This window comes from Chenopodium quinoa, unplaced genomic scaffold (genome assembly GCF_001683475.1).
Source record: "Chenopodium quinoa cultivar QQ74 unplaced genomic scaffold, ASM168347v1, whole genome shotgun sequence".
Classification (NCBI taxonomy): Eukaryota; Viridiplantae; Streptophyta; class Magnoliopsida; order Caryophyllales; family Amaranthaceae; genus Chenopodium; species Chenopodium quinoa.
The window spans coordinates 3,449,306-3,460,974 of NW_018744093.1; the positions used below are offsets into that span (position 1 = coordinate 3,449,306).

The 11,669-nt window shown below is 38.2% G+C and overlaps 1 protein-coding gene across 1 annotated transcript; it reads right to left on the bottom strand.

Moving 5' to 3' along the window:
* Positions 1-7,533: 7,533 nt before the first annotated feature.
* On the bottom strand, positions 7,534-8,504 carry LOC110692095. Its single transcript, XM_021869079.1, has 3 exons — positions 8,238-8,504; positions 7,802-8,088; positions 7,534-7,684 (listed from the first exon to the last, which is right to left on the bottom strand). The coding sequence occupies exons 1-3, from the start codon at positions 8,502-8,504 to the stop codon at positions 7,534-7,536; spliced, it is 705 nt and encodes a 234-aa protein (XP_021724771.1).
* Positions 8,505-11,669: the final 3,165 nt, after the last annotated feature.

The window sequence follows — 11,669 nt, forward strand, 5'->3', positions numbered from 1 at the left end:
ATAATTGAATTAGAGGTCGGGGCGTTACAGCGTGGTATCAGAGCTACATTTCTGAATCCTATCTGTGAAACCCTATTGGTTTTACATTAATATATAGAGTTAATTATATTTTAAGAGTAATATCACTAGTTAATAAAATATATTAAGATAAAAATAGAATTGAGTGTAAGTGTGGGAACGGGATAAAGGAGCTTATTTTTCTATTTTCCGTTTTCTTAATCATGTTTGATATGCAGAATGGCAAGTTTCAGGGGATCTAAGGATGTCTTCAATGGAATCCAGAACGATGTTTATATAAGGGATGAAATGGTCCACGAGAAAGATGTCCACGAGGAAGACAACGAGGAGCAACCCATAAAAGAGTACGAAGAAAGAATGGGACGACTTGAGAATGTGAGTACGTTGTTAGCTGAACCAGTTCAAGATTCCAGGTAAAAGAAAGGAACAAATGAGAACGATAGTGCTTCAATGTTTAAAAAGTTTTCATCCCTCAACCCACCATCATATGATGGTAAGCCTTATCCAGTCAAGTTTAAAGATTGGATTAACCGGATATATTAGTTATTCGAGACCTTGCGATGTCTTGAAAAGATGAAAATTGAATTTGCTACATTTTATCTCACTAGTCAAGCAAGTTTATGGTGGAAGTTTAACAAAGAAAGGAAGAATGAGCCAGGATTCGATTGGACCAAACTCCAAGAGTTAATGCGAGATAGGTTCCACCCACCATCTTTAAGGAGGCAAAAAGAAGATGAATTCCTCCACTTACAACAAGGAACCATGAGTGTGTTGGATTACGCAAAAAAATTCATAGAGTTATCAAGGTTTGCGCCAGAATTAGTATCAACTAAACAATCTAGGATGAATCATTTCGAACGAGGTCTTCAATTGAAATACCAAGACAGGTTGTCATCTCAACGATTTACTTCTTATCAAGATATGGTTGATGTTATAGTTAATGTTGAAAGGGTTGTACTTCTTTGAGAGGCACAAAATGCGGCTATAAAAGGAGGAATGGTAACCAAAACCAAGGAGGAACAAAGAGGCAAAACTAAAGTCAACAAGGGGGTTATTCTAGTAATAGAAGACAAGGCTATCAAGGAGGAAGAAGAAATCAGAATAATTGATCTCAAGTGTGTGCTAAATATGGAAAGAGAAGCCATACTGAGAGTGAATGTCGTATTGGTAACAATACTTGCTCCTAATCATATATTAAGGATTGTCCTAAGTCCATAACATTTACTCCAATTCCAAAGGGATCTGCTCCGTCTGGTACAGATCGGGGACGAAACAACACCAACACTGGAGGCACAAACCGAGATCTACCTCGACCACCCACAACCAGATGAGTTTATGTGGTGAGATAGGATGAGGCAGACAATGACGACATTGTGATAACTGGTACTTTCTCCATCCATTCTTCATATGCTCATGTTCACTTTGATTCCGAAGCATCACATTCTTTCATTTACCCAATAATTGCCAAAATTTTACAATTGAAACCATGTTATAACTTTCTTAGAATGAGTGTTACCCTCCCTACTGGAGAAACCGTAAAATGTGGAACCATGTATAGAGACTGCCCAATTATCTTAGAGAAAGTTGAATTCCTAGCTAATTTGATAGCTTTTGACCTATCTGAATTTGACATAATTTTGGGTATGGATTAGTTAACTAAGTATGAGGCCAAAATTGATTATGTAAACCAGAGTGTGACCCTTAAGGTGCCAAATGGAGAAAGGATTTCCTACCAAAAGTTGGAAAAAAACCAAAGATCCAAATAATCTCTACTTTGAGAGCTCACCGGATTGATAGGAGGATATGCGGTTATCTTTGTAGCGTGGTTGACTTTAACCCTTCTGAATCATCGATAACTAACATACCTATAGTTTGTGAGTATCCACGAGTTTTTCTGGAAGAAATACTTGGCATGCCACCATAGAGAGAATTAGACTTTACCATCGAATTGATTCTAGGATCGACTCCTATTTCCAAAGCACCATATAGGATGACACCAACTAAATTGCAAGAGTTGAAGAAACAATTAGATGAGTTGCTTGAGAAAGGATACATTCGATCGAGTGCGTCACCTTGGAGAGCCCCAAGTCTTGTTTGTGAATAAAAAGGATGGAAGTTCGAGGTTATGTGTCGATTATAGAGAGCTAAACAAGATCACAATCAAGAACAAATATCCTTTACCTTGTATTGATGATTTATTTTACCAACTCATGGTCTTGAACTTGTTGCTGTAATTTTTTGCACTCAAAATATGGAGACATTATTTGTACGGTGCTTCTTGTAAAATTTTCACTGACCATGTAAAAGCCTAAAGTACATTTTTATCCAAAAGGAATTGAATATGAGACAACGTAGATGGTTAGAACACTTAAAATATTATGACCTTGATATCCAATACCATCCTGGAAAGGCTAATGTTGTTGCTGATGCCTTGAGTCGTAAAGCTCACCTAAGTTCAGTCTTACCTTTTTCCAAAGCCAACCATGATGACTTACGAAGGATGGGAATCGAATTCATTAAGCACAATGGGAATGCTTGTTTGAATGCATTAGAGATAAGACCGATATCGGTTGATGAAATTAAGGAAGCTCAGGGTAAGGACTTGCAATTGAAAAGAACAAAGAATGAGGTACGAAGTGGAAAATTCCCAGGTATTGTGATCCAAGAGGATGGAACGTTAAGGTTCAAGGTAGATTATGTGTTCCTAGTGAAGAAATGTTGAAAAAGAGGATTTTAGAGGAAGCTCATAATTCACCATACTCGATTCACCCTAGAGGAAATAAAATGTACAAGGATTTGAAACAAATGTACTGGTGGAGTAACATGACGCAAGAAGTGGCAGAATTTGTGGCTAAATGTTTAACATGTCAGAGAATCAACATAGATCATCAAAGATACTAGAATGGAAATAGGACTCAATATCATTGGATTTTAGGTCTACCAAGGTCCACTAAGGGAATGAATGCTATTTGGGTCATTGTGGATCGATTAACAAAGTTGGCACATTTCTTAGCAATGAAGAGTAATTGGAGTCCGGATCAACTTGCTGAATTATATGTGAACACCATAGTGCGGTTACATGGGGTACCTAGTTTGATTGTTTCTGACTGTGACATAAGATATCAGGCTACTTATTGGAAAGAATTACAGAAGCCGCTTGGAACAAAACTTAACTTGAGCACTTCTTTTCAACCAACAACAGATGGGAAAACTGAACACACTAATCAAATCGTTGAAGATATGTTACGAGCATGTGTCCTGGATTTTCAAGGAACTTGGGAAAAATATTTACCTATGGTGGAATTTTCCTACAACAATAGTTATCAAGCCACCATTGGTATGACCCCATATGAAGCCCTCTATGAGAGGGAATGTCGAACACCATTGTGTTGGAGTGATATTGATGAGGCACGTGTCATAGGACTAGAACTGATTCAAGAGACAACGGACAAAATTCATCTTATCCAATCAAGAATGAAAGCTGCTCAAAGCACACAAAAGAGTTATGCTGTTGGGTTTTACGATGTCCAACACCGCGCGGAAATAAAACCCGCCCAGAGATCCATGCATAAATTAAAGCAACTAAAACTAAAACATGCATATAATTAATTAAGCGATAAACACATAATAATAGATAGAGTGAGAGAAGAAGGATAAGACGATCATACCCTTGATGTTTGTTTTTCACTTAGCACGAACACAAACTCACGAACGGAGCTAGAGCCTCAAATGCGACTCCTCCAACGAGGTCCACCCGCGTGCCCAACCTTTGGTCAATATTACCGACTAGGGTAATATTAACACTACTAACAAGAAGATCTCTTTATAAGGTTATCTCAATGGAGATGCCTTTTATAGAGTTCAACTCTTACAATTTATTCTCAAGGTAAGTCTTGGGTATTTATAGGAGAAGCATCTCCATCCCTTTGATATTTCATCAATGTGGGACTTTTGCAAAGTTGAAAAATAATTACATTTAAGTTACTTTTAAAATAAATGAAAAACAAAGAACAAAAAATCAAACAACAGGTGGCAATCATATGGGAGGGTTATGTGAGGACCACAAGGCCCTCCTTGCTCCCCAAGCCAAAAACCAGACCCCATCATGTGCGGACAACTAGCGCGAGCACTAAGGCAACCTTCGCTGGCAACCCATGTGCTCGGCTGGCCTATTTCCTCGCCCAAGTTGCTGCTACCCCGCAAGCCCACATGCAAGGCGCGCTGCTGCCAAGCACAGTATCTGCTAACTAGGCCAGCACGCTGCGCTAGCTGTTAGCCTTGCTAGCTTGTGCTGGCGCAGCCAGCACCCAGCCAGCCCGCACACGGCCAGCACCCAGCTGCTACGCTGGTGCTTGCTTGCAGCATACACTCGGCCAGCAGGCCTAGTTGGTGCGTGCGTGCACCAAGCTTGGCTTGCGGCCAGTGCTTGCTTTGTGACAGTTATTGCTAACCTAGCCCTCGTATGGCTTGGCCAATACGAGGCTAGGGCTATGCATTTATTCTTGTTTGACTTAAATGTACATCTCGTTAATTCCTATAATTTAACTCGACGTTCGGCTTTGACGCTCTTAGCTCAGAATCCGACGTCAGAATATGTATCCTCTTGTTTGACGTATTAAGGCCTTTGGCTTAATTCGTCGCTTTAGTTTGGTTGCACGCTTGAAGTGTCTTGTTGGGTTCAATCAAAGGAAAGCTATGAGATTAATATAATTAATCTCACTGATCAGAGATTGCCTCTAGCCCAACTTTCCGATCACTTGACTTCACTGAATAATTAACTCCGTAATTGATTCTGAACCCTCTATCGGAATAATACACTTGTTCGAATGACACCATTCCTTTCATATGCAGACCGACGAAGGATGTTGGAGACCATGTATTCTTGAAAATTTCCCCTACAAAAGGAGTTATGAAATTTGGTCAATTAGGTTAGTTAACTCCAAGGTACATTGGACCGTACGAGATCTTGGAAAAGGTAAATAATGTGGCATATCGACTTGCCTTAACCACTGACTTGGCAAAGGTGCATAACGTGTTTCATGTGTCAATGTTACGAAAATATGTCCCTGATCCAAGCCATGTGATTCGACATGAACCCTTATAGTAGCGGAACGATTTGACTTACGAGGAAAAACCAATCAAAATACTTGACCGTAGAGAGAAACAGCTTAGGAACAAAGTAATCCCAATGGTGAAAGTCTTATGGGCCAATCATTTAACATATGAAGCTACATAGGAAGTAGAAGAGCAAATGCAAACAAAATACCCCGAATTGTTTGATTAGCAAGAAACAACGTATGCACTTTTATGTATTATATGCTGCGTTATTGATCTTTCTCTTTTTCTTCTTCTTCTTCTTCTTAAGCAAAAAAATTTTATTGACCAAAATAGCTTTTTACAACCAAAAATCCAAAGAAGAGAAACTAGAGGCCTCACAGCCTCAAAAACACCATATACATCACATCAAGAAACTCTATATAAACCGCAAAAACAATTACAAACTATCTATCCAATCCTTTTGTTGTACACTAATCTTTAAGTTCTTCAAGTCCTGAATTTTGCATTTTAACTCGAACTTCATGATCTTCAACATAGCTGAGATGCAAAAGACCTTTTCCGATAATGCCACATTCCTGACCTTCCAAATATGGTAAACTGCAGCTACTATATATGTGTGAAGAATCCTTCTCAGGAAAACAAAACCAGTTTTCTCTGTTTGCTTGGAAGCTTTATTGAGTTCAATCAAGGCAGGACCTGCACCAATCCAGCTTCTAACCTCTTTCCGGATTTCTCTACTATATTTACACTTGAAAAATAAATGCTCATGGGTCTCATCAGAATCACCACAGAGCAAGCAGTCCTTGTTCAGAATCAGACTAAGCTTATGAAGCCTATCTCTAGTCTTCAGCTTCCCTTGCATTGCCAGCCATGCAATAAACTTGTGTTTAGGGACAACTCTCCTCTCCCATACCAGTTTGTCCCATCTACATTTTTCCTTTTCCTCAGTTAGCAAGTCATAACATTTTCTAATTCTGTAAGTACCCTGCCCAATTGAGGCAGGAGGCATCACACTCTTCATTTTGTCCTTCACCAGGCATATTTGCTTCCAATACCAACTACAGTCAGCTTTTGGTTGGTAATCCAACCAGTTCTTACCTTTCAAATACACGGCATTTATCCATTTGACCCATAAATTGTCTTGCTTTTGTGCTATTGCCCATACATGTTTTCCTAAGGCTGCAGCATTCCAAGCTTCGATGTTTCTAAGTCCCAAGCCTCCAAATTTCTTCTTACAACAGATCTTATTCCAGACAATATAACCTGGCTTATTGCAGACATTCCCATACCACAAAAAATCCCTGCAAATTGCATTAATCTTCTCAAAAACACTCTTGGGCAGGATCATAATCTGAACCCATTACACTTGTATATTCATTAGGACTGAGTTTACCGGTGTAAGCCTGGCTGCAAAAGAAAGGTGTCTACTGCTCCAAATTCTGATTCTAGTGCACATCTTTTCAGTGAGATGTTCACACTCAGCAGATGAGATCCTTTTTGAACATTTTGGAACTCCCAAATACATGAAAGACATCTTCCCCCTAGAGAAACCTATAAATCAAGCACCTCTTTTATCACTGTATCATTCATGCCAGTACAGTAAATGGAGGTTTTCTAGAGAAGGCTTTGAACCCTTTCATAAGCAATTTGATAGACTTCAGTTCCCCTTTGCAGCAAAGAATTAAATCGTTAGCAAAACATAAGTGTGTTAAGCTAACTGATCTACATCTGGGGTGAAACTTGAAACCTTCAACCTCACTTACAACCTTTAGAATTCTAGAGAGGTATTATATGCACAGCACAGAGAGCAAGGGAGAGAGAGGATCTCCCTGCCTTAGCCCCCTTTTGGAGGCAAAAAAACCCATGAAGAGTCTCATTGATTATGAGGGAGAATTTGGGAGTTGTGACACAAACCATGATCAGATCAATAAATTTCTTAGGAAACTGCAGAGCCACCATCATTTCTTTTATAAAGCTCCATTCCACAGTATCATATGCCTTTTTTAGGTCCAATTTTATCAGACAACTAGCAGTAGCATCCCCCCTTCCACACTGCCTCACTAGATCCTGACAGACCATAATATTGTGAATGATAAACCTGCTATGAACAAACGCACTTTGATTTTCAGCAATGACAGCAGGTAGTACCTTCTTGAGTCTCTCACAAAGAACCTTTGAAATGCATTTATATATGACATTACAACATGCTATGGGCCCGAATTCTGTCACACTTCCAGGAGACTTGGTTTTTGGGACCAGAGTTAAAGATGTAGCATTAATTTCTCTTAGCAATTTTTTATGCTCTAAGAAATCAAGCACAGCATCACACACCTCCTCTCCCACTATGCCCCAAGATTCCTTGTAAAAGGAGCTTCCAAACCCATCAGGCCCTGGAGCCTTGTTAATATCAATATTAAACATAGCTTTCCTCACTTCATCCCTAATGAAAGCACATATTTAGCTATCAGCCATGTCTTGAGTCAGAATAGGACCACTTCTAACAACTGCCAGGTCAACTGTTTTCTTGTTTGTAGCTGCAGTACCTAGCAAATTCTCATAGTACTCCAAGAAAGCATCAGGAACCTTAATAGGATCACCGATCCATTCCCTAGATGTATCCTTTATTGAGTATATCCTATTTTGCATCTGTTTCTTCTTTAGAGCTTTATGGAAAAATGCCGTGTTCTAATCCCCCTATAAGATCAAGTCCACTTTTGCTTTTTGCCTTAAGTATGAGAAGTATAACTCTTGAGCTGAGTTATATTCCTCTCTAGCTTCTTTCTCAGCCTCTCTTGCATTCACATCTTGAGGATGAGAGTGCAAACATGTCTGTAGTTTATCCAGCTCATCCTTTGCTTTCCTGAATTTCACCTCAATATTAGCATTCCCATTTTTTCTCATTTTTACTAGGGCAGCTTTCACTCTCTTCAATTTTTGAGAGACTTTGTACATCTTAGTCCCTTGAATATCACTTTTCCAGGTTTCATCAACCAATTCTAGAAAACCAGGGAGCTTACCCACATATTAAAATATCGAAAGGGTTTTTTCATGTTACCAGCCTCAGGATAAATTAAGACAACACCTGGACAGTGATCAAACTCTCACTCATTAAAGAACACCATTTCTAAGTGTTCAAAATGTGAACACCATTGATCATTCACCATCCCTCTATCAATCTTTGAGAATACTCTTGCTGTCCCCTCTTGCTTATTGTTCCATGTGAAAATATTAACACTATACTTGATGTCCTGCAACTCACAATGTTGCATACAAGCTCTGAAATCTTCTATTTCTCTTTCCCTAACAGGAGATCCTATACTTTCCTTTACATCAAGAATATAGTTGAAATCCCCTAGAATAATCCAAGGACCCTCTATCATTGAGTGAATATCCTTTAGATCATTCCAGAGATCCTTCCTTTCTTTCATATTATTAAAACTATAGACAAAAGTGCAGCTGAAACTCTGAGTTCTTTTCTTAGGCCACACTTGACAGTGCATGAGCTGACTAGTGCTCAAGACAATGTTTAAGTCAAAAGCACCAGGCTTCTAGCCAATTGCAATTCTCTCTCTAGGATGAACACTATTATTGCAAGAAAAGCACTACCCATCAAAAACATTAAGGTATAAGTTCCCCAATTTGGAGGACTTTACCTTAGTTTCAAGGAGCCTAACAAGACCACAATTATAGGTTTGAATAACCTTTTTAATCACATTCTGCTTACTGACCTTGTTTGCCCCTCTTACATTCCAAGCCAGGATACTATCCTTGCCGATCAGGGGTTATCACCACCCCCTCAGCATTTGTCACCTGTTCTTCAACTTCCTTCATTTCCTCATGTTCCTCCAGCTCTAAGACTACAAAAGATTTCCTCACCTGAACCTTAGAAACCTCTTGGGGGGACCATTTCACACATTTCTCACTTCTCTGAAATTTCTCATCAACTATCCTTGTGTTAACAGCCTTCTCAGAGATAGCACTAACTTTTCCTGCTTCTGGGGCTGCAGAAACTTGAGCATTAATAGCCTTAGGTACCCATTTTTTAGTATTCTGCACCCATCTCTTTTTCCCTTTCTTCCTACATTGAGCTTCATTATGTCCCATTAGCTTACAACTAGAACATAATTCAGGCTTCTAGTCATACTTCAGTTGTACAGTAGTTTGTATCCCTTTCTCATTCATGAAAGTTATATCAGCAAGGAAGTCCTGAGATATCCCCACATCCACTAGTACTTTCGCAAACTGAAGTTTCTCTCTATTTCAAGTAGCTTGATCAACTTTCAGAAAATTACCCAGGCTACTAACAATCTTGCTCTGAGATTTCTCCCCCCAATATTTCAAATCCAAACCCCATAATTTTACCCACATTGGAAAAATCTTGAAGTCTTCTTAGTGATTTTCATATCAGGTTCCCATTGTTTCAAAAAATGGGTCTATTGTCAAAAAACACCCTGCCCCCTTTTAAAACCTTGTCTCTGTTTTCCATGGTGTGGAAACACACCAGGAAGATACCCTTCTCCATTAAAGACACTTTATCTACTCCCAAAGATTTCCAAACTCGCCTGAAAAAACCCTCAATTACAGGTAAAGTTGGGTTTTCCCCCAACAACGTAGCATATAATCGCTGAGTTCCAGTAATAAATTTCATCTTGAATATCATCAAGATCAATTTGAACGCAATCATTCACAGCATTATTATTCACATGCATATCATCAGTATTCATATCATCATTCAATTTATTCCTATCGTCCTCCAAATTCCTACTTGCATGCTGAACAGAAATTGGGGACAAAACAGAGGTATTAAGATCATGGGTACCTGGGTTTGTCTTCGATCCCGATTTCATCGCACTCATCTAATCAGAAAAGTTCCTTCTAACTTCATATTGTTGTTGTAGATCCTTCAAAGAAGCTTTTGGAGACAGAATTTGCTCCTCCAGAAAGCTTTGAACATCTGGGTCTTCCATCTCTTCCCCCAAATTCCTCATAATTTCCTTCGATTTCTTGCTTTTCTTCGATTTCTGTGTAGCCTTCTGCTTTTTCTCAATTTTCAAGGAAGATTGAGCTCGAGTGCCCACTGCCATGGCGCCGAGCAGTTGCTCGAGGACACGCGCACTCTTTCTCTCTATAAGAGCTTTTCTTCTCCTTTTTTTTCTTTTCTTTTCTTGCACATTTTATTTATGCAAGGTTGCTGTGTTATTGTTATAGCAATATAAGGAGAATTGAATAATTAGATGTGACATGTGTGTTTTAATGATGATAATTGTTCCCGGTTCAACTGAGCTTAGTTTTGAGGATGAAACTTTTTCTAAGAGGGTACGGTAAGGATGTAATACCCGATATTTTAAAACTCGATTTATCATATTCTAATTAAAATATTACTTTCTACGTTCTCGTAATATTGTAACAACTGGACTTTTGCACTATTAATTATGCTTGTTTGACAACAAATTATGATTTATACGTAAAGTAAAAAATAGTCATTTGTGGTCTTGTTAGATTCGCCTTGTAAAATACTTTCACAGTATCAACTTTTTATAATTTTTACTCTTATATAATTATAGATATTTAACATATAAAATGTGCTTTGAGATGCGTAATTTCATCCTTGTTGCAATATTTGTGGAACAGAGGAAGTATAAGCTTAATTAAATTTTAATCTCTATTTTACCAAGTATAATTGTTTTAGTCTTAATACGAGTATTATTTTAACAACGTATTATATTCGAAAGCTGATTTTACGAGGGAAAGTAATTTATTTTTAAAATTTATTTGGGTCAAATAATAATTTTTTATTTTGTCAAATGTTTAAAGATTAACACCATGATAAATAATAGTGAAAGACCTAATCCGTCTGGCAGTATATGTTTATAGGTTACTATTCGGTCATGCATCTACCCATGGGGCATTAGCCCAATTATGCCGATCATCAGCTCTATGTTATGGGCACTGGCCCATTGAGGAAGATATTCTACCATGTCATACTTGCCAGCGACTAGCATGTTAATTAAAAAGGTTATGAATATATGAATTTTATTAAATGTTTTACGATATTCTACTCTCCCCGTTTTGTTAACTAAAATGATTGGACATGATGCTATACTTCTAAAGTAGTACGTTACTGAGTCTTCGGCTCACCGTTTTTATGTTTTAGGTACTGCTGGGGATGATGGAGACGAGTAGTAGCGAGTATTTTACAATTTTAAGTTGTTTAATTTGAATAGTAAGACTAAGCTACTCTAGTAAGTTTATGTTTTGATAGGATCTGCTATTAAAGAGCTAAGAGTAATGTTTGTAATAAATAGATTTCTATGTTTTATAAATAAATTTTGTTAATTAAGTATGATTGTTGCCTTGTAACTTTTGAGTGGGAGTTACGACAGTGACATCTCAACCAAATTAGGTTAGTTCCGCTGCTATGTTTCCCTTAATAACTGAATTAGAGGTCGGGGCATTACAGTCTGATCTGAGTCTGAGTCTGTTTTAGAGCTTTTAGGATCTAAGGCTAAACCCCTATGTGCTTTTAAGTCTTTTTTTGTAGTTCCTCCTAGAGTTGAGCCTCTTGTCGAGTCTCTCCCTTCTATCCCCAATAA

What these genes read in the sequence shown, in the direction of transcription:
- LOC110692095 (XM_021869079.1), bottom strand. Translation starts at nt 8,504, where the DNA reads ATGAAAGAAAGGAAGGATCTCTGGAATGATCTAAAGGATATTCACTCA. An exon ending in CAAAGATTGATAGAGGGATG is followed by an intron (nt 8,089 to 8,237) that starts GTGAATGATCAA and finishes TATGTGGGTAAG; the next exon opens with CTCCCTGGTTTTCTAGAATT. An exon ending in TTATACTTCTCATACTTAAG is followed by an intron (nt 7,685 to 7,801) that starts GCAAAAAGCAAA and finishes GGATACATCTAG; the next exon opens with GGAATGGATCGGTGATCCTA.